The sequence below is a fragment of the Cylas formicarius genome, unplaced genomic scaffold (assembly GCF_029955315.1).
Source record: "Cylas formicarius isolate icCylForm1 unplaced genomic scaffold, icCylForm1.1 PGA_scaffold_7__23_contigs__length_41026272, whole genome shotgun sequence".
In the NCBI taxonomy this organism is placed as follows: domain Eukaryota; kingdom Metazoa; phylum Arthropoda; class Insecta; order Coleoptera; family Brentidae; genus Cylas; species Cylas formicarius.
Genome location: NW_026844352.1, coordinates 40,579,672 through 40,598,168, shown reverse-complemented (window position 1 = coordinate 40,598,168; position 18,497 = coordinate 40,579,672). Strand labels below are relative to the sequence as shown.

The 18,497-nt window shown below is 33.5% G+C and overlaps 2 protein-coding genes across 3 annotated transcripts; one reads left to right on the top strand and one right to left on the bottom strand.

Moving 5' to 3' along the window:
* Positions 1–936: 936 nt before the first annotated feature.
* Positions 937–15,719, bottom strand: LOC132704519 (periodic tryptophan protein 1 homolog). The gene is made up of 8 exons (XM_060674544.1): positions 15,219–15,719; positions 6,396–6,705; positions 6,280–6,338; positions 6,148–6,233; positions 5,921–6,097; positions 3,750–4,343; positions 1,204–1,482; positions 937–1,148 (listed from the first exon to the last, which is right to left on the bottom strand). The coding sequence occupies exons 2-8, from the start codon at positions 6,483–6,485 to the stop codon at positions 1,087–1,089; spliced, it is 1,347 nt and encodes a 448-aa protein (XP_060530527.1). The 5' UTR covers positions 6,486–6,705; positions 15,219–15,719; the 3' UTR covers positions 937–1,086.
* Positions 6,771–18,321, top strand: LOC132704518 (probable cytochrome P450 301a1, mitochondrial). 2 transcript variants are annotated; one of them, XM_060674542.1, is made up of 11 exons: positions 6,771–7,543; positions 8,370–8,718; positions 10,428–10,532; positions 11,181–11,297; positions 13,026–13,102; positions 13,156–13,357; positions 13,412–13,574; positions 15,787–15,956; positions 16,922–17,000; positions 17,579–17,785; positions 17,851–18,321. In XM_060674542.1, exons 2-11 carry the CDS (start codon positions 8,393–8,395, stop codon positions 17,968–17,970), a joined length of 1,566 nt encoding a protein of 521 aa, XP_060530525.1. In that variant the 5' UTR covers positions 6,771–7,543; positions 8,370–8,392; the 3' UTR covers positions 17,971–18,321. The 2 variants fall into 2 exon arrangements, with proteins under 2 accessions (XP_060530525.1, XP_060530526.1); XM_060674543.1 differs by lacking the exon at positions 6,771–7,543 and having other exon boundaries at positions 8,579–8,718; positions 11,150–11,297.
* Positions 18,322–18,497: the final 176 nt, after the last annotated feature.

Below are 18,497 nucleotides of genomic sequence, written 5' to 3'. Positions count from 1 at the left end.
TAACATTTATGATTTTTCAATGTGAGTAACAAAAATCATCTACGCAGGGTGTGTGAAAGTAACGTTGAATATTTTTTTTTTTTCATGTCTCGCTTCATTATCGATAAAAAAAATAAAACCCAATAAATCTTTTTTTTGCTCAAAAACGAAGGGAGTATACTCTGGGAGTTTTGAAGTGTTTAATAGTTTAATGAAAACATTCGGTTCTAGATAAAAATTCTGTTGTTTTCTAGAGATATTCTAGTTTGTGGCTTCTGTAAAAATGGTATCTTTACACATTGATCTAAAACCATTTATGATTAAAGTCCTTTGTTTGACGCTTCATATTTTACTCTTAATTTTGTTTAATAACGGTCATTTGCCAAATTAAAAGTTTTCAAATATCCGGAAAACTGTAGCGGCAATTTACTAAGTAGACATAACCTAAAAACCTCATTCACAATTTAAAATTTTATGTTGTTCAGTTGCCCTCACCATACCATTAAAAAGAAGAAGCTTTTGGCATTATCAGCAGAGAATACCACTTTATTTTTAGTAGTCCGAGGCGAGAACATCGTAACTCAATAAAAAAAGGGCAATTCCTTTGAGAGAAGAGAATAATGTAGTTCCAATCGGAGATTTTTCAATTTTTTATTTTCAAAGCGAAGGGCACGAATTTTGCACGGTTTTGTTTATGTTTCGAAATGCGTCATTTCGAGATACAGGGCGCTCAACTTTTAAAAATTCTTGTTCTAGACAAAAAAAATATTGAAGGTAATAATAAACTTTTTAGATTTATTTGCCAATTAGGGATATAAATTTGTTTTTCTTTTTTTGACAACGAAAAGACGTTTTATTTAAAGTTCTTTTTCTTGAAAGAGAAAAATATTCCATTTCTATTTATGTAGAACCACCTTTTAAAAACGTCATTTACGGACATCCTGTATATATAATTTTGTTAGTTTCGAAATAAAAAAGGAAACATGTAACTCTGCTTACAAATATTGTCGCAGTAAAAATTATTATAAATTATTTCATATTACTAGCGTCTTCTTTTATAATATCAGTATCTAGAAATAAAATCACACATAATAGATTTAACAACTTTTATTGCGTTTCTGCATCCGGCTCCAACCGAATAAGTGTCCTCGATCCGAACGTATTCGTCACTAGAAATAAAGCATATTTATTTCGTAAAAATATTTTACAACTTCTTAAACTTACCTTCGTCGATATTTCTCAAATCGAATACGGTAAAATTGTTCGACTTTTTATCGCCGCCCAAACTAATCACGAAAGGGGAATCGGGGCACAGCTCGACGCAGTGCAGGTTTCCCATCGAAAAAACTTTTTCAAACACCAGTTTCGGTTCCTGTCCCTCGTAAATATCCCATATTTTTACCAATTCGTCCGGCGAGGCGGTGACTAACAACCCGGGACATTGGTCACTTACTGTTAATCCCGTTACTTCTTTATTATGTGCCGGAACGCCCCAAAGTTTACCTAAAACCCAAATCTCGGTAATCTTCTTCTTCTTAATACATTTCATAAACATATGGGAATGTTATATTTATTCGATTTAAGTAGAAAATCACAAGGAATACACAATAATTCAATAGAAATACACAGTTTCACTTATAGCAGTGGTCTAAAAAGCATAACAGAATAACGGTAGATATTCTACTGTGATAGATAAACTTGGGATTTGTAAGGTTATAAAAATGAGGGATGAGACAGTCAGTCATATGTGGTTTTTGTTTAAAAAAATTATGATGGCCATTTTTTATTATTATCGAAATTCGTATCTAAAGACGCTAAATGTGCCCTTTTTTGTGAAGAAAATATGTTTGTTTCACTGACGTTAATGACACTCTCTTTCCAACATTTCCAAAAATAAATGTTTTAAAAGCGTATTTATTTAAAAGTTGAGGGCCTTTTAATTATGATAGAATATAAAAAATAATTTAAAAAAAAAGAACGCTTTAAATGTATTTCTTTTCTAAGTTGCGACCTAGTATAAAAATTATTAAGAAGTTTAAAATTTTTGTTTCCAAGTTTTTTTACAAAAAAATTGAAGGTTATGTATATATTTGTTTTGTCTCAATTATTATTAGTGTATTTTTTTCTAGGTTAATGGTTTTTTAATTACGGCATAATATAAAAAATATGTTAAACAAGATTTAGGTGTATCTTTTTTTTTAAGTTTTCTAAATTTCGACGGAAAGCAAAAATTATTTTAAAAAAGGCTTTTTAAGTGTTTTTTTATATTTAATTTTTTTATTATTTATTATTTTTTTATTTATTTTTTCGTAAATTACGACGGAAAACAAAAATTATTTTTAGAGTATTTTTTTAAATATTAATACGGCATAAATAAATATTTAAAGAAAGGTTTTTAAGTGTGTGTTTTTTATTTAATTAAGACGGAATACAAAAATTATTGTAAAAAAAGTTTTTAAGTGTGTTTTTCCACGTTAATGGTTTTTTAATTACGACGAAATACAGAAATTATTTAAAAAATATATTTTAAGTGTATTATTTGTTTAAATCACAACGAAATATGAATAGGTTTTAATTGTATTTTTTGTCGAAAGATTTTTTAATTATGACGATATGCTAAAATAATTTTTAAAAAATGTTTTAAGTGAGTTTTGTTAAATTACAGCGCACTGCACAACTTATTTTAAAAAAAGTTTTAAACTATTATACAATACGTCTTTTTTTAATGGATTTAAATAGATTTTTTGTTTAAATTACGGCGAAATATAAAATTAAAAAAAAAAGTTTTAAGTGTGTATTTCTTTAAGCTGATAGTTTTTAATTATGATGGAATAGAAAAACTATTTTAAAAAAAAGTTGGAAGTGTTTTTTGTCCAACTTATTATTAAAAAAAAGGGTTTAAAATGTATTTCTTCTTATAAGTTAATAGTTTTCTAATTAATTAATTGTTTTTTTTTAATTAATTAATAAGGGATTACAAAAACTATTTTTAAAAAAGGTTGAGAGTGTTTTTTTTGCCTAGATTAATAAAAAAAAGGTTTCGAGTGTATTTCTTATTAAAAGTTAATAGTTTTTGAATTAATTACTTCTTTAAGTAATTAATAAAGGATTCCAAAAAATATTTAAAAAAAAAAGGTTTTAAGTGCACTTTTTCCACATTAATGTTTTTTTAATTACGACGAAATACAAAAATTATTTAAAAAAAAAGGTTTTAAGTGTATCTTTCTTTAAGCCGATAGTTTTTTAATTATGACGGAATACAAAAATTATTTTTTAAATAACTATTCAAAAAAGAGTTTAACGTGTATTACTTCTTATAAGTTAATAGTCTTCTAATTAATTAATAAGTTCTTTAATAAATTAATAACGGTTTACAAAAATTATTTAAGAGAAAGATTTTAAGTGCACTTTTTCCACGTTAATGGTTGTTTTAAATACAACGAAATACAAACAATTGTTTTAAAAAAGGTAGAAAGTGTTTTTTTGTCTAACTTATTATTTAAAAAAAGGGTTTCGAGTGTATTTCTTATTATAAGTTGATAGTTTTCTAATTAATTAATTAGTTCTTTAATTGATTTTTAACAAGTTACAAAAATTCTTTAAAAAAAAAAGTTTCAATTGTATTTTTCGCATTTTTTTTTTAATTACCACTGAATCACAAAACTAACTGTAAAAAAGTTTTAATGGCTTTTTTTATATAATTTAAAAACGTTTCAAGTCGTCTTTTTTTCCTAAATAGTTAAGTTCGAATTTTCCACAAAAAAAATTACCCTTCCGGCAGTCGAAACATTCCACGGAGCCGCCGCTGGTGCCCGCCAGAAAACTAAAGGGCTGCAGGGGGTTCCAAGCGAGCCTCTCGGCCTCCCCGTCCAACGTCCAAGTCTGATGCTCCTCAGGCGTACGACAATCGAAAACTTTCGCCTTTTTATCGCACCCGCCCGCCAAAAGCGTCTGCCCTTCGAACTTGTGCCACTCCAAACACTGTACCTTATCGTTGAAAGCGTCGATCGTGCTACTGGGCGCGAGATTCTCCATGTCCCACAGTATAATCGTTTGGTCGACCGAACCGCTGGCCATCACGTGTTCGTACATTTTGTTCCACGCCAATGCCAAAACGGCGTCCGTGTGCCCGACGTGGTCGCGTTTTTTCTTCTTGTTCGCCATCTTGCCCAACGTGAACGCGGGCCGGACGCCGTTAATGATATCGACGTCCCACACTTCGATAACGGGCGACATGGAACCCACGGCGCAGTAGTTCCCTTTGGGTTGGTTAGGTTCGAAGTTCGACCATTCGAGACACAATGGAAACGCGGGTAAAAAAATGTCGTGATGGACGTACAGCGCTTCCTCCTCCGCATTATACACTACAACGGAATATTGGAGTTTCCAAATACGAAATTCATCGTTTTTCATCGATTAATCGATTAAATACAAAAAGTCATAATTATTAATCACGTTCGAATCGGTCAAAATTTGTAAAATATACCGCAACGTCAATGTACTGCGCAAGAAATTGAAAACTGTGGTTTCTAAATACAAAAAGTCATCATTTCTAATCGATTAAATACAAAAAGTCATAATTATTAATCACGTTCGAATCGGTCAAAATACGTAAAACATACCGCTACGTCAATGTACTGCTTAAGAAATGGAAATTTGGAGTTTCTAAATACAAAAAGTCATAATTTTTAATCGATTAATCGATTAAATACAAAAAGCCATTATCATTAATCATGTTTGAATCGGTCAAAATACGTCAAATATACTGCTACGTCAATGTACTGCTTAAGAAATTGAAAATTGGGGTTTCTAAATACAAAATGTCATAATTTTTAATCGATTAATCGATTAAATACAAAAAGTCATAATTATTAATCACCTTTGAATCGGTCAAAAATCGTCAATGTACTGCTTAAGAAATGGAAAATTGGGGTCTCTAAATACAAAAAGGTATCATTTCTAATCGATTAATCGATTAAATATGTAAAATATACCACTATGTAGATGCACTGCTTAAGGAATGGAAAATTGGGATTTCTAAATACAAAAAGGCATAATTTTTAATCGATTAAGCGAGTAAATACAAAAAGTCGTAATTTTTAATCGATTAATCACGTTTGAATTGAATATGAAAGTCTAAAATTTAATATCATTTTGTGGCGATTTAAAAATCTCCTATTATCCATCAATCAGGTTTAAATTAAACAATCTTCAAAAATGCGTTTGTTTCATATCAAGAAACTTAACAATAACATATTTTTTTCAAAAATAATATAAAATACAAAAATCAATGTTTGAATTTGTATATTTCGCTTCGTACCAAAATATCGTTTATATTTCAATGACGATTTTTGTCAAACGATCAAAAAATTAAATGAAAGTTATTTGGAGCTAAAGCAACTAGGTATTGAAACAAAAATGAAATAAAAAAAAATTAATAATCAATTTTGGAAATTTTTTAGTTATTATTAATAAGCATACTAATATAAAATTAAAATTATAACCAAGTATATCCAACAACTGAGCACAATAATTGTGCACATTAATTATTTTTTTATATTTATTTATTATATAACTTTGCCTCATTTTGAAACAAGGTTTTAAGGATATTTATTATTATTTTTTGCTTTAAATGTTTTTTAGTTACTATAAAATGAAAAAAAAATCCCTTACAAATTAGAAATTACAATTAGAAATCTGTAAAATCTGAAATTTGTGAAATCAAAAATACAAAAATTCTCCAACATAACTACTAAATATATAATTATTATTTTGAAAATAATAATAAAGTCAATTCTCGATTATCGATTTTGGATACAATTGGGTTTATCCTGACGAGTCTGTAATTATTTAACTTTGTGCATGTTTTTTTGAATACGGCACAAATTTTGGACACATTACGCAACAAACACCTCATATACATCCCAAAAATTTTACTTACCATACACTTCTAAAATACTCGCGTCTCCTTCCACGTGTCCCACTAAAATAAGATTATCGTTCGGCTTAAAAACGTCATCCTCCCGCTCGGAATCGTCAGACTCTGAAAAGTGCTCTTCCGCCTCTGTCTCGAGCTCAGCAAGAGTGTGGATGCCCAAAGTTTGAGCCGCTGATTCGTCTTAAAATCAACGGTCAATTCCTCGATTTCGATTTAGTTTACCCTGTTACCGTCGTTGTCGTAAGATTCGAAATTAAACTCGTCGGAAGCATCTTCTATCGCAACATCCTCCGATCCAGTGCGGTTGTCTGTAACTCTAAAGCGTGTATGAAAATTATACCGATAAATAGTAAAGCCGATACCGTAACTTATGCTTGGTGTCCTTAATAATCTCAACCAGTTCGTTTTTCGATAACTGAACCTACGAATTGGGATGGAATTTGAAAAACATCTTTAAGGTTATGTCAAACGTGCTCACTTTGGCGGGATTGGGGCTTGCGGCGCCCCTTTTCACCCAGCGCAGGCACGGCACGAAATTTACGCTGCTAGTGTTATTTTCCGTTTCCATAATCGAAAACAGCGTAAAAATCCGTAACGAAATTTTATTAGGAACACTTAACCTCTTGGTGCTTAGGGTGGAGTTCTACGCGGCGCTGTCAGATTTCATTATGATGGGCGAGTGTCCGTGGTCGATTTGCCCATTTAAAATATTAATAATCCCAACAATTTCGTCATTAATATGTTTCGTGTGGTAAAGACTCGTTCCTTTATCCAAGTTTATTCATTAACTATATTAAAAAACTTATTACTGACATTTCCCCAGAGTAATTATTTTAACATCTCGTAGAATTTTGCTTAAGTTGAAATTCCTGATGGCGCTTCATCAATTGCCCAGACAAGCTTTTCTACATTCGCCCGAGGACGAAGTAAGAAGGCAGTAATTTCCGCAAAATATCGAGAATAAAGTAATAGGAGTTGCTCCGTTTGCTTCTAATTTTAAGAGGCTTTGTGCCACAAAACGCCACAATTTTCTGATAAAAATGTTAAGGGGCCATTTATGGTTTTTTCATCTACGCCTTAACGAAACGCATAAATTAATGTTAATTTTCTAACGGTGCCGACCAATCGGAAACTAATAGAAATTGTATTTACGAGATTTAAAATAAACGAGACGCTGTGTTTATACTGCTTTTATTCGCCTTTTTTGTGATTGACATTACACGCCCTGTGTTTTATTTATACGAACGCGAGATATAAGTAAACATTTAAAATTAAGATCGCAGCTCGCGGCGCCATCTAGTTTTGGCGAGTTGTAACCCGCTAAGTTTGTGGGAATAATAATTCATTTTTTATGGAATTCTTTGACGAACCAACGTAAAGACTCACATGCTTGCTAAACGGTGGTTCATCGTGAATCCTACTAAATAATAAGTATGCTCGAGCGCGCACCGATGAAGAAACTCCTTCCACCACCTGTTATTTTCGGGGAAAGTGTTCTGAATGAAATCGGGACAATGCCATCGCAGTTCTTCGTCGGTGCTGAGGCCGACCGGTTTCAGTTGATTTTTTCGGCGAACAATGCGCGCGTGTTTTAAAAGGATTTTGAAAGATTTTTGAACAAATAAAGTAAGTAGTCGGATATAGCTTTTATTATCTTTCTCATTTTTCAATTGCGTAAACAAAAACGACGTTGAAGAATGACGGATGAGACGTCGTGGTGAAGTTTTTAGCTTTTAAAGCGTAATAGAAAAAAATATATTTCAGATGGTTTTAAAGACCGACAGCGTATTTTAAGACAGCAAAAAACGGTCCGTCAATAACGTTTATAAAATGCAACGTTTCAAAATACCGTTATAGTTTCTGTGTTCTGTGCATTGCATCCCAAGTTGTTTGCTTACTGTCTAAGTCTATATTCTGTGGTTGGCTGTTATAATACGTCCAAAAATATTTATTGCTTTTACGTTTTAAGAATTTTACAGACCTTCGTGGTAAAACCCGTCCCGAAAGATGTTTATTCTGCATTAATGAAATTTTTATTTGAAACGTACATGGACAATTTTAAATTTGATTAGGCATTGATACTGCCAAAAATGTCAAAGATTCAAGTGTGGATTACCATGACCTGTTGCGAAACCTATCGCCAAATACTGTTCAGCCCAAATTAGAAAAATTGCAAATATTTCTTCAAGTAAAGAAGAAATTAAAGAATTTCTGTACGAAAATGATTTATATTTTGAAGAGAGCTACACGAAAAAACAACTTCTGCAATCATTAAAAGTAACACATTTTAATAAAGACTACAAAATCGATTCGATAGCTCAACAAAAAAAAAACTATCACGCAGAAACACAACACAGAAGTTTGTAGTATATAGTATTACAGTGGTCTGTGAAAGTTTCTTAAAAAAAAAAGAGCGTAATTAACCGTTTCCTTGTCTTCCTTGTCTTTCCAGAAACTTCCAAGGCTTAAACGAAGATGACGAAGTCTTACAGAGCGTGCGTTGACGTTTGCAAATACGCGACCAGGCAGAGTTCCCAAGCGACGACGGCGATATGCGAGGCGTCGAATTCGCACAAATTCGTCAAACCGTATTCGGCAATTCCCGGCCCGAAGCCGATCCCGTTTCTGGGAAATACCTGGCGATTGCTGCCCGTGATCGGCCAATACGACGTTTCGGACGTCGCGAGGCTCTCCGAACTGTTTTACAAAGAGTACGGCAAAATCGTAAAACTGTCGGGACTCGTGGGACGGCCGGATTTGTTGTTTATCTACGACGCAGACGAAATCGAAAAGGTTTACAGGTAAGGACGTGATACGAGACGTTCACGCGACTGGGGCGATTACATAGGGTGTAAAAACTATAAACAAGTCGATTTTTTAGGCGCTGGGGATACGCGTCGGCCATTTTGTAATTCTCGCTATTTAACTAACCAACCAAAACGAGCAATAACAGCAAATTTCGTTAAATTCTTAAGTTTTATTCATTAAAAGTTTTATTCTACTTTTACGAGTTAACATTTTATCTATTTCCTATCTATCTAAAACATTTAAGTTTGGTTGGTAAGTTGGTAGTTTGTTTTTTGACGATTTGTCTTTTTTTTCTTTTTAATTTTTGTTCTTTGCCATCTTTAAGTTTGATGTGTGAAAAGTTAAACATGGTTTACTTTTATTTAATCTTTGAACAATTTACTTCATACGCATATGTTGAAATAAGCTATGTACCATGTATAGGGTCTTGGGACACTACCTTATCTCAGAAACTGTAGGGAAGGAGCCAAAAGTTAATTCGGGTATTACAAACCTTCGATTAATTTTAATGTTTTATACACAGGATTGTTCATTTTTCGTTGGCGAGTATCAACGTTTTTATTTTAAATGGAACATCTGGCATATTACTTCATTTCTGAATTCTATACAAAATACTAGACATATTTTGTGTATAACGTCCTACACTTAAATCTAACCGTTTTCGACGTTTTTAATTTTTTATTGCAAGACGTAAAATATCTGCCGATGGCATCATTGTTTCACATGAGTAAGTTTTCTTGTAGACAAAGGATTTCATTAACGGATTTAATAAGAAATTTCCATACATATTAAGAGAGGGTATGCGAAAAATAAGATTAAAAATGAAATTAAAGAAATGCCAAAAAAATCTTGTCATATTTAACATTAAAAATTAATTCAATTTTATAAAAGGTTATATATGCCTAACATTTTTACTTTTTGAAATATTGCCTTTTAAACATTTTTCTATTACAACTAATGTGCCGTTGCCATCAAAGTTCAGTTAGTGTGAGGTGGCTATGACGGCGTTTAAACAAAACAAGTGCTGGAACGCTGCACCCTTGGGCACGGGGTTGGTTGTTGATTACTGCCATACTTCAAATATGTTTTGAACACGTTATTGATTTATGTATTTATTATTATTGAACGATAAAAACCGGACCCTGGCTTTTACGGAGGCGCACAGAAAAATGGATTTACCAACACTTTAGAATATATGGAACTTTGAAGGAAGAAAGAGTCATTTTTCTCATAAAACATTAAAAATGTCAAAAACGGTTAGACTTAGGTATAGCACGCTAGAATTTTGTAAAGAATTCAAAAATGAAGTAGTATACAAGTTGTTCCATTTTAAATAGGAAAGTTGATATTCGCCCACGAAAAAATAAACACCCTGTATATACAACATTAAAATAAATTAGAGGTTAGTAATGCCTCGATTAACTTTTGTATTTAACTTTTGGCTTTTTTTTTAAACTTGGTAGAAAGACGCTTCGCGTTTTCTTAATTATCTTAAATTTCCGACATATTTATTTTTCGTACGTCTCCCTTGCAAAAAAAAATCTGTGGTTAGGCGCCTATTTCAACGGGAAGAAGGATAAGAATTGTTTTGGTTTATATTCTTAAGTTACCGTAACGGTTTTACGGTTCAGTTGAAGGTATTTCCTCAATTTTATGTGGAAAACTTGTGGGAAGTCCAAAAGCAATAGGTTTGTTTCGACAGGAACGAAGGCCCCACCCCCTTCAGGCCATCGATGCCGTGTTTGGTCAAGTACAAGAGCGAAGTGAGGAGGGATTTTTTCGGCAAATATGGCGGAGTCGTCGGAGTGTAAGCTTTATTTTCTTATATAACATATGTTTCAGTTTCTCAGTTAGTAAATCGAATCAGTTCCGCGTATTCATAAATTCACATCGCGCCCAAGGAAACCGATTAAAATTAAACTTCCAAGGAGATCCACACGGCGCGTAAAAGTTTCTTATGTTCAAAAACGCCAACAATTCTGAGAACGTCTTTATTAATAGTGGTAAACGTGGCAACATTGCTGTTAGCATTCTGTGTTGAGAGTCGCGTATTAAGAAGTCTGTATATAAAAGAGTGAAATGCAGCCATTTTGTATGTACAAGGGTGATTTGAGCTGTTATGTATGACTGTGTCCGTAATGTAAAAGTGGTATGATACGGACACAATCATACATAACAGCTCAAATCACCTATATATACACAAAATGGCTGAATTTCACTCTTTTATACACAGACTTCTTAATACGCCACTCTCAACAGAAAATTGCAACAAAAAACTTAATATCATTAAACAAATTGCACTGAACAACGGCTATGTTTATCCGAAACCTAAAACAGAACACGAACAATTTAATTGTTCGTGTTCGTTGTTTTGTGTACCTTAAAATATTATCAAGACAAATTGAACGCACGGTACATTCATAGGGTTCGACGTTGACATCGGAAACATTTTCAGACACGGTGAGCCGTGGAAAACATTCAGGACGAAAGTGCAAAAACCGATTTTGCAAATGAGCACCGTCATGAAATACGTAAGTCCCATCGAAGAAGTCACGTCGGATTTCATCGGAAGGTGAGTGCGAAAATAGATGGTCTCGGCAGATTTCCATAAGAAAATTTGACGTTTTAGCTGTCAATCGGAAAAAGAAAACAAAAAAAAAAGCTAATCGGCCTTATAGGTTTTACGAGTGCCTTTCGTATTTGTGGTCAGATTTTCAGATCACTTTTTTTAGAAATTTAATCTAATTTTATTTTCAATTTTCATTTGAATTAAAAATAAAATATGCCATACACAGTGTGTCCCGCCCTTTTGAAATCTTTGTTTACGGTTCCATTTTGATTTTTGTTTTTAAACCTTTATTCAAAAAATATATAGTTGCATGTACGTTGCAAGGGCAAGAGTGCAACTAAACCCACACGAGTAAGTTCAGTGGATTTTACATTTTCCCCAGAGAGAAAGAATATTTTTAAAAAAATCACGAAAATGTAAGAACCTTTCAAAATGAAATTAATTCTTTCTCGAAGTAAAACGAAACTACATTTACGAAGAATTTTATGAGCGGATGAGGTTTTGACACGATGGGATATTTTGAGAAAATTAGGGATAACGTTATGGTCGCCAAAAAGTAACAAATAAATCTGTGTACAGGGTAATCTTACCAGTTTCAGGCGGTGATCTAACTTTCCGCTTGATATAAAGATAAGACGAATAATAAAGATATCACGAACTTCGCAAGGATATATCGGATATAAAAAATATTCGTCCTACAACCAACATAAAGATTTCAAGGATTTCGCAAGATAATTCGCGGATTATTCAAAGATTTCACGAATTGACACGAAAATATTAAGCATTTCACAGATTTCATAACGATATCACGGATTTCGCAAGGATATATCGAATATCACAAATATTCGTCCTACAACCAACATAAAGATTTCAAAGATTTCTCAAGATATTTCGTGGATTATTCAAATATTTCACGAATTAACACAAAAATATTAAGGACTTCACAGATTTCATAAAGATATCACGGATTTCGCAAAAGATATATCGAATATCACAAATATTCGTCTTACAGTCAACATAAAGATTTCAAGGATATCGCAAGATATTTCTTGAATTATTCAAATATTTCACGAATTAACGCGAAAATATCACGAATTTCACAGATTTCATAAAGATATCGGGGATTCCACATTTCGCGTTTTACAAAGATTCGTCTCACAGCCAACATAAAGATTTCAAGGATTTCGCAAGAGATCTCGTGGATTATTCAAATATTTCACAAATTAACGCCAGATTTCACAGATTCGTCTCACAGACAACATAAATTTTTCAAATATTTCGCAAACACACAAGAATATTACGGATTTGACAGATTTCCCAAAGATATCACGGATTTCACAAGGATATTAAGGATTTCATAAAGATTTCACAGATTTCCCAAATATTTTAGGAACATATCACGGAGCACACAAAGATATCACGGGCTTCGAATATTTCACAGATCTTCCAAAGGATGTCACAAAGATTTCACGGCTATTTATTTTTCCGATTTACTCCGCATTCTTCTGAAACGACTTCCACATTTCCATTACATTAAATGATTCTAAAAATTATTAGAATTAAAGTCATCCTGATGGCTTCTTCGGAGTCGATTCGACAGCAACCCACGCAGCAGGAATCCAGAAGTTTTAGGAATGGTGGAAGTTTCTTTGAAAAATTTACAAAGTTCTCATTCGATTTTTTGACTTATTATTTATATTTTAGTGCACATTTTTCCATTTTCCGTTGCAGAATGATGGAAATGCGAGACGAAAATGGAGAAACGCCAGCCGATTTCGACAACGAGATCCACAAATGGGCGCTAGAATGTAAGTCGAACGCTTCTGCATTTTTTACTTTCGCGACTGAGGTCCTTTTTCAGGCATAGGCCGCGTATCTCTGGACGTGAGGTTGGGTTGCCTGGATCGGAACTTGTCCTCGGATTCGGAGGCGTTGAAAATTATCGACGCCGCGAAATACGCGCTGCGAAACATCGCTATCATGGAGCTGAGGTTCCCGTTTTGGCGCTACTTTCCGACCTCGCTGTGGACGCGTTACGTGAAAAATATGGACTACTTCGTCGAGTAAGGTCGCTCGTCGAAATTTCCTTTCATATGTTAGTTTTCTTCGTTTTCCAGGATCTGCATGAAACATATCGACGCGGCGATGGAAAGGCTGAAAGAGAAAAGGGACGTCGAGGACGAGGACTTGTCCTTGATAGAGAGGATACTCGCTAACGAGAAAGACCCGAAAACGGCGTACATCCTTGCGCTGGATCTGATATTGGTGGGGATCGATACGGTAAGTTCGTTAATTCGATTGGTTAGTTTCATAAAAAATGAATATTCTTTGGCGTGATATCTTTGTGTGATCCGTGAAATCTGTGAAATCAGTGATATCTTTGTGAATTTTTCATAAAATCCGTGATATATTTATGAAATACGCGAAACCTTTTCAAACCTGTGAGATCTTTGTTATATTTGTCATATTTTCGTGTAATCGCTGAACCATGTGGGAAATCTGTGAAATCTGTGAAATCTCTCCGGAACCCGTAATATCGTTGTGGAATCCGTGATATATTTGCGAAATATGTGATTTTTGTGAAATCCGTGATATACTTATCAAATCCGCGAAACCTTTTTATACCTGTGAAATCTTTGCTAAATTTGTGATATTTTTGTGTAATCGGTGAAATCATTTAGAAATCTTTACCTAAAACCTGTGAAATCTTAGTGAAATTCGTGATATCTTTGTGAAATATTTGGGAAATTTTGTGAAATCTTTATGGAATCTGTGATATATCTTTCTAAAAACCTTGATACCCCTGGGAAATCTGTGAAATTTTTGTGAAGTCTGTAATATCTTTATCTCCTGAAGTTTTTCCGGGAAGTTTTTTTTTAATCCAAGAAAAAATCAATTTTCGAAAACCGTTTATGGGATTGCCAAAAATTTTTGAACGAAAAGATCGGCAAGATCAAATTCTATGAACTTTTATTTTTCATATCTTTCAAAAATGTACAGCGTGTGCAAAAAAAGGGAAATTGGGTCCCCCTATAATTATAAGTGACCATAACTAAAAGGCTCCTATAACATGGCCGTATGGACAGCTAAAACTAAAGTTGTCACGTAGTGTACGGGATATTCTATGCTATATTCAATAATGTAATAGGTGTCTCAAATTTGCAGCTACCCACGTCAAGTCAAATATCGCCAAGTATTTTTTTTTTAATTTTGATGTTTTTTGATTATTTTGGCTTGCAGAAAAAAATATTTTCACGAAAAGCATTTTTTCGATTATATACAGGGGTTTTCAATTATCTAATCTAAAAAAAATTGTTCTCTTATAGAGTAACTTATTAGCCGCAAATCAAAACTCGTAGAAAATATGGCTAATCTTCTTTGGATTATATAAAGGGTGTCTTTAACTGTGCCGCGGGATAGTTTCAGTTTTGGTCGTATCATCAAAAGTCATCCAAAAATTGGTGAATGATCAGATTACGGAGCATCTGCAAACATATTTTGTACTTCTTTTAAATCCGTCATTTAAATGTCACAGAGCAGCGGAAAAAGGTCAAGCGGCGGCCCTGAAATTCGTTGATTATTCCAAACCCTTCGGTAGACCAAACCACGAATTATTACGACGACTAAAACACGCATTTTTTTTTTTAAACCCGGGACACGGAACGGAACAAAATTTAAAAATAGGATGCTTCATTTTTTTAAAAATGTACGTTTTGTTCGTCACTTCTATATTTTAAAATAATTTTAAATTTTAAATTGTTCAAAATAACAAATTTTGCTCTTTGCTCTAATGTTGTCGGTATTTGTTCTCGTTTATCATCAGATCGTCATCAGTTTGTTTTGACCAGCATATCCGAAAGACATTGACGCGAAAAATTCAGGGTCATTATAATCCGGTCGGAATTTTAATCATAATTAACATACCTCGGCTAACACCGACGATGACATCGACGAAGTAATAAGATACATCGCTCCAGGCGTTTAGACAAGGTAATCATGTCCGATGCTTTTCAGCGTAACCATAATTCAAAATTCGTAAAGGTATAGACCAATTTATCATTCTTTAGCTGTGTCTAACATATACGGCGGAATTAATTGCAAATCACAATTGGAATCGATTAACATCTACAGAAAACTAACCAAGCGTTCAGATATGTCGTCGCAGCACTTCTTCTTCTTTACTACTATGGCCAAGCGGCCAGAATCACTCGGCCAGTCTCACCGGCATTTGCAACACAACGGTAAAACGAAAACCATGGATTATTTCTTTTTCGTTTCTTTTATGTTTTACAAACAGAAGTTGGATAGTACGTTTACATTTTGAGATGATACAAAATAATATATACTACTGCATACTACATACAAAAACTATAAGCTACCAACAAATATAACTTTATTGTTTTTCAAAATATTCACCCTCGGACAGTCTCCTAAGATTTTTAGTTATAAAAGTAAAGATAAATTCGAAATTTTGTTGGATGTACATTTGCAGATATCTATGGCGGTGTGTTCCATCCTTTATCAGCTGGCCACGCGGCCTGCGGAACAAGAAAAATTATATCGAGAACTGAAACGGATACTTCCCGATAAAAACGAGCCCCTGGACGCCCGCAAACTGGACCAGATGGTTTATTTGAAAGCGTTCGTCAAGGAAGTGTTCAGGTAAGTTGAAAAAGTATTGCTTAATATTTTGCGGTAGGGCAATCACTTTATTTTGGTCCTAATTGTAATTGTTTTTGCCGACAGAAAATTAAGAATAACCGAAATTTCCAAGTAAAAAAAAAGTCTAAGAAAAGGGGGAAAAAATAAGATATTTGGATATTCTTTCGCACTGTCTGGAAAATCGTGTTTTTTATATGTTACTTTTACTTTATATTTTTTTAATTGCGACAGAAAGCAAAAATTTGAATGGAAAAATATGAAATTCCGAGTTGTTTCAGAAATCAAGTGCGGTTATGCACACACGCAAAACAATTGAATAGCACATCCGGTTTTGCCGGAAGTGAGATCGGCTTTCTTATTTCAAATGAAACTTTTTTCCTTTTTTGCATAATCCATATACGGTAGCTCCAATTTAAATAAGAATTTCCAGAAGGAGTAGTCTTTTTTTTATAGAAAACCATTCGGTAAAAATAAAAATGGAAAAACGTACTTTCGCTTTTACCGAAAGTGATTTTCCACAAAAACAATCGCGGCAGTAATAAATTATAGAATGGAAAGAATTTACCTGTGCAGGTATTTAACAAATTTTATATTTATTATTTCTATCTCTTACATTTATGGGTCATTTTTTTGAGCACCCCGTATATATAGGCGTGGTTGTTGAAGTTATCGACAATTTTGATATAACAATAACAATTACTATAATAACTATTAATTTTCAAGTTTTTTAAACGATTCAGTCTCATATTTTACCTCTTTTTGTACGGAGTTGAGGTTATGTTGAAAAAAAATTAAGATTTCTTGAAAATCTAGGACATTGTTCGACATTGAAAAGATTAAATTATAAAAAACAGAAACGTAAAAAAAACATCGTTTTCTTAAATAGTAAATTGTCAATTTAATTTCTTAAAATGGCTGTATTATTTTCGGTTGTTGGGTTGTGATTTTTTTTTTATTTTGATTAGAATGTATTCGACCGTGATAGGAAACGGGAGGACACTCCAGGAAGACGCTGTCCTGTTGGGATACAGGGTCCCCAAAGGGGTAAGCTCGATAATTTATTTCAAAATTTAAATCAGTTCACTTTATATTTATAACTAAATTCGGCGATTGCCGACGGGCTTACGGCATATCTGCCTCATTAATCGTAAAAAATAAAATTCGTAATATATTAACCAAAAAATCAACTGAAATAGTGACGTTTGAGTCCCCTTTTTTAATGCGAAGTTTGTTTTGTTAAAATTTGTTAGGTTAAAATAACTATAACTACTTTTTAAATTGATCTTATCTTGTTTAAAGTTCCAGTGTTCATTAAAGTGACGTCTTTTTGAGCATATTATGCAAGGTCTGCTAAATTTCCGCCTTTTTTCATCGCAGATACCGACAAACCGATATGGCGTCTATAAAATAAGGAAGTTGTATTCTGTAGACAAAATCTGAGTACGCCACTGCATTTACCTTAAAAAATGCCCCGATAATGTTTTTATCCGGTTCCATAACTTTCGTCAATAAGAAAGTCGTCGGCGATTTTCAAATTGAAAAACGCACCATCTCTGGGTCGGTAGCGAAGATATCGCCGTGCGGTTTTAAAACTAAAGGTGATAGTTTGTCCCTCGTATTAGGTTCAGGTCGTTTTTCCGACGCTAGTGACGGGAAGTATGGAGGAATACGTGTCCGAACCTTGCAAATTCGCACCGGAACGGTGGATGAAGGGAGAGGGACGCGATTATAGAACGCATCCGTTCGCGTCGCTGCCCTACGGTTACGGGGCAAGGATGTGCCTAGGCAGACGCTTCGCAGATTTGGAAATCCAAGTGCTGCTGGCCAAAGTGAGACACGATTATTACACTTTTCGAGACCCCGTCGTCGTGTAATCGGTCGTTTTTTTTTTAAGCTCGTGCGATCCTACAGGCTGGAGTTTAACCGGGAACCCCTGCGGTACAAGGTGACCTTCATGTACGCGCCGGACGGTGAGCTCAAGTTTAAAGTTATCCCTAGGGAAGAGTCGCCCTAATTTTGTTATACGAACAGACGGAAAAGGAAGTTTTTGCGTGGAAACTTTTTCGTAACTTTCCGAAACCGTCAAGAGAGAAATAATAAAAAAGATGATTTATTCGTATTAAATTGGACGTCCTGTATATTGAATCGCGCAGACAAACGTCTGTTATTCTCCGTTTTGGAAAATAAAGAAATAATCGTATAAATGTTCTGAGTTCCTCGGTTTAAAAAAAATATACAGGGTGATCCGTTTAAAAAAATTTCGAAAACTTGAGAAAAAACTATAAAACTTTCATATAAAAGCTGGGGCGAATTATGCGAATAATTGTGATTATGTAATATAGAATAAAATACTTTTTATACTGAGTACGTTTTTTTTTTTTTTTTTTTTTAATTTGGCGAATTTATTGAATCACTAATTTAAACCGGTACAAAACGATTGGTAAATCGAATTACCTATTTAATTTTTTTTTTGTAAATATAAACAAAAAGGAAAGCGATTCCTTAAATCCTTACAATTCAATGAAATCCCTGCCAAAAAAA

Coding starts and splice junctions, on each gene's coding strand:
- LOC132704519 (XM_060674544.1), bottom strand. CDS start 6,485: ATGGAAACGGAAAATAACACTAGCAGCGTAAATTTCGTGCCGTGCCTG. Junction 6,234..6,279: donor GACACCAAGCATAAGTTACG/GTATCGGCTTTA, acceptor TACACGCTTTAG/AGTTACAGACAACCGCACTG. Junction 1,483..3,749: donor ATGTTTCGACTGCCGGAAGG/GTAATTTTTTTT, acceptor TTTGGGTTTTAG/GTAAACTTTGGGGCGTTCCG.
- LOC132704518 (XM_060674542.1), top strand. CDS start 8,393: ATGACGAAGTCTTACAGAGCGTGCGTTGACGTTTGCAAATACGCGACC. Junction 13,103..13,155: donor CCACAAATGGGCGCTAGAAT/GTAAGTCGAACG, acceptor GTCCTTTTTCAG/GCATAGGCCGCGTATCTCTG. Junction 13,575..15,786: donor TATTGGTGGGGATCGATACG/GTAAGTTCGTTA, acceptor GTACATTTGCAG/ATATCTATGGCGGTGTGTTC.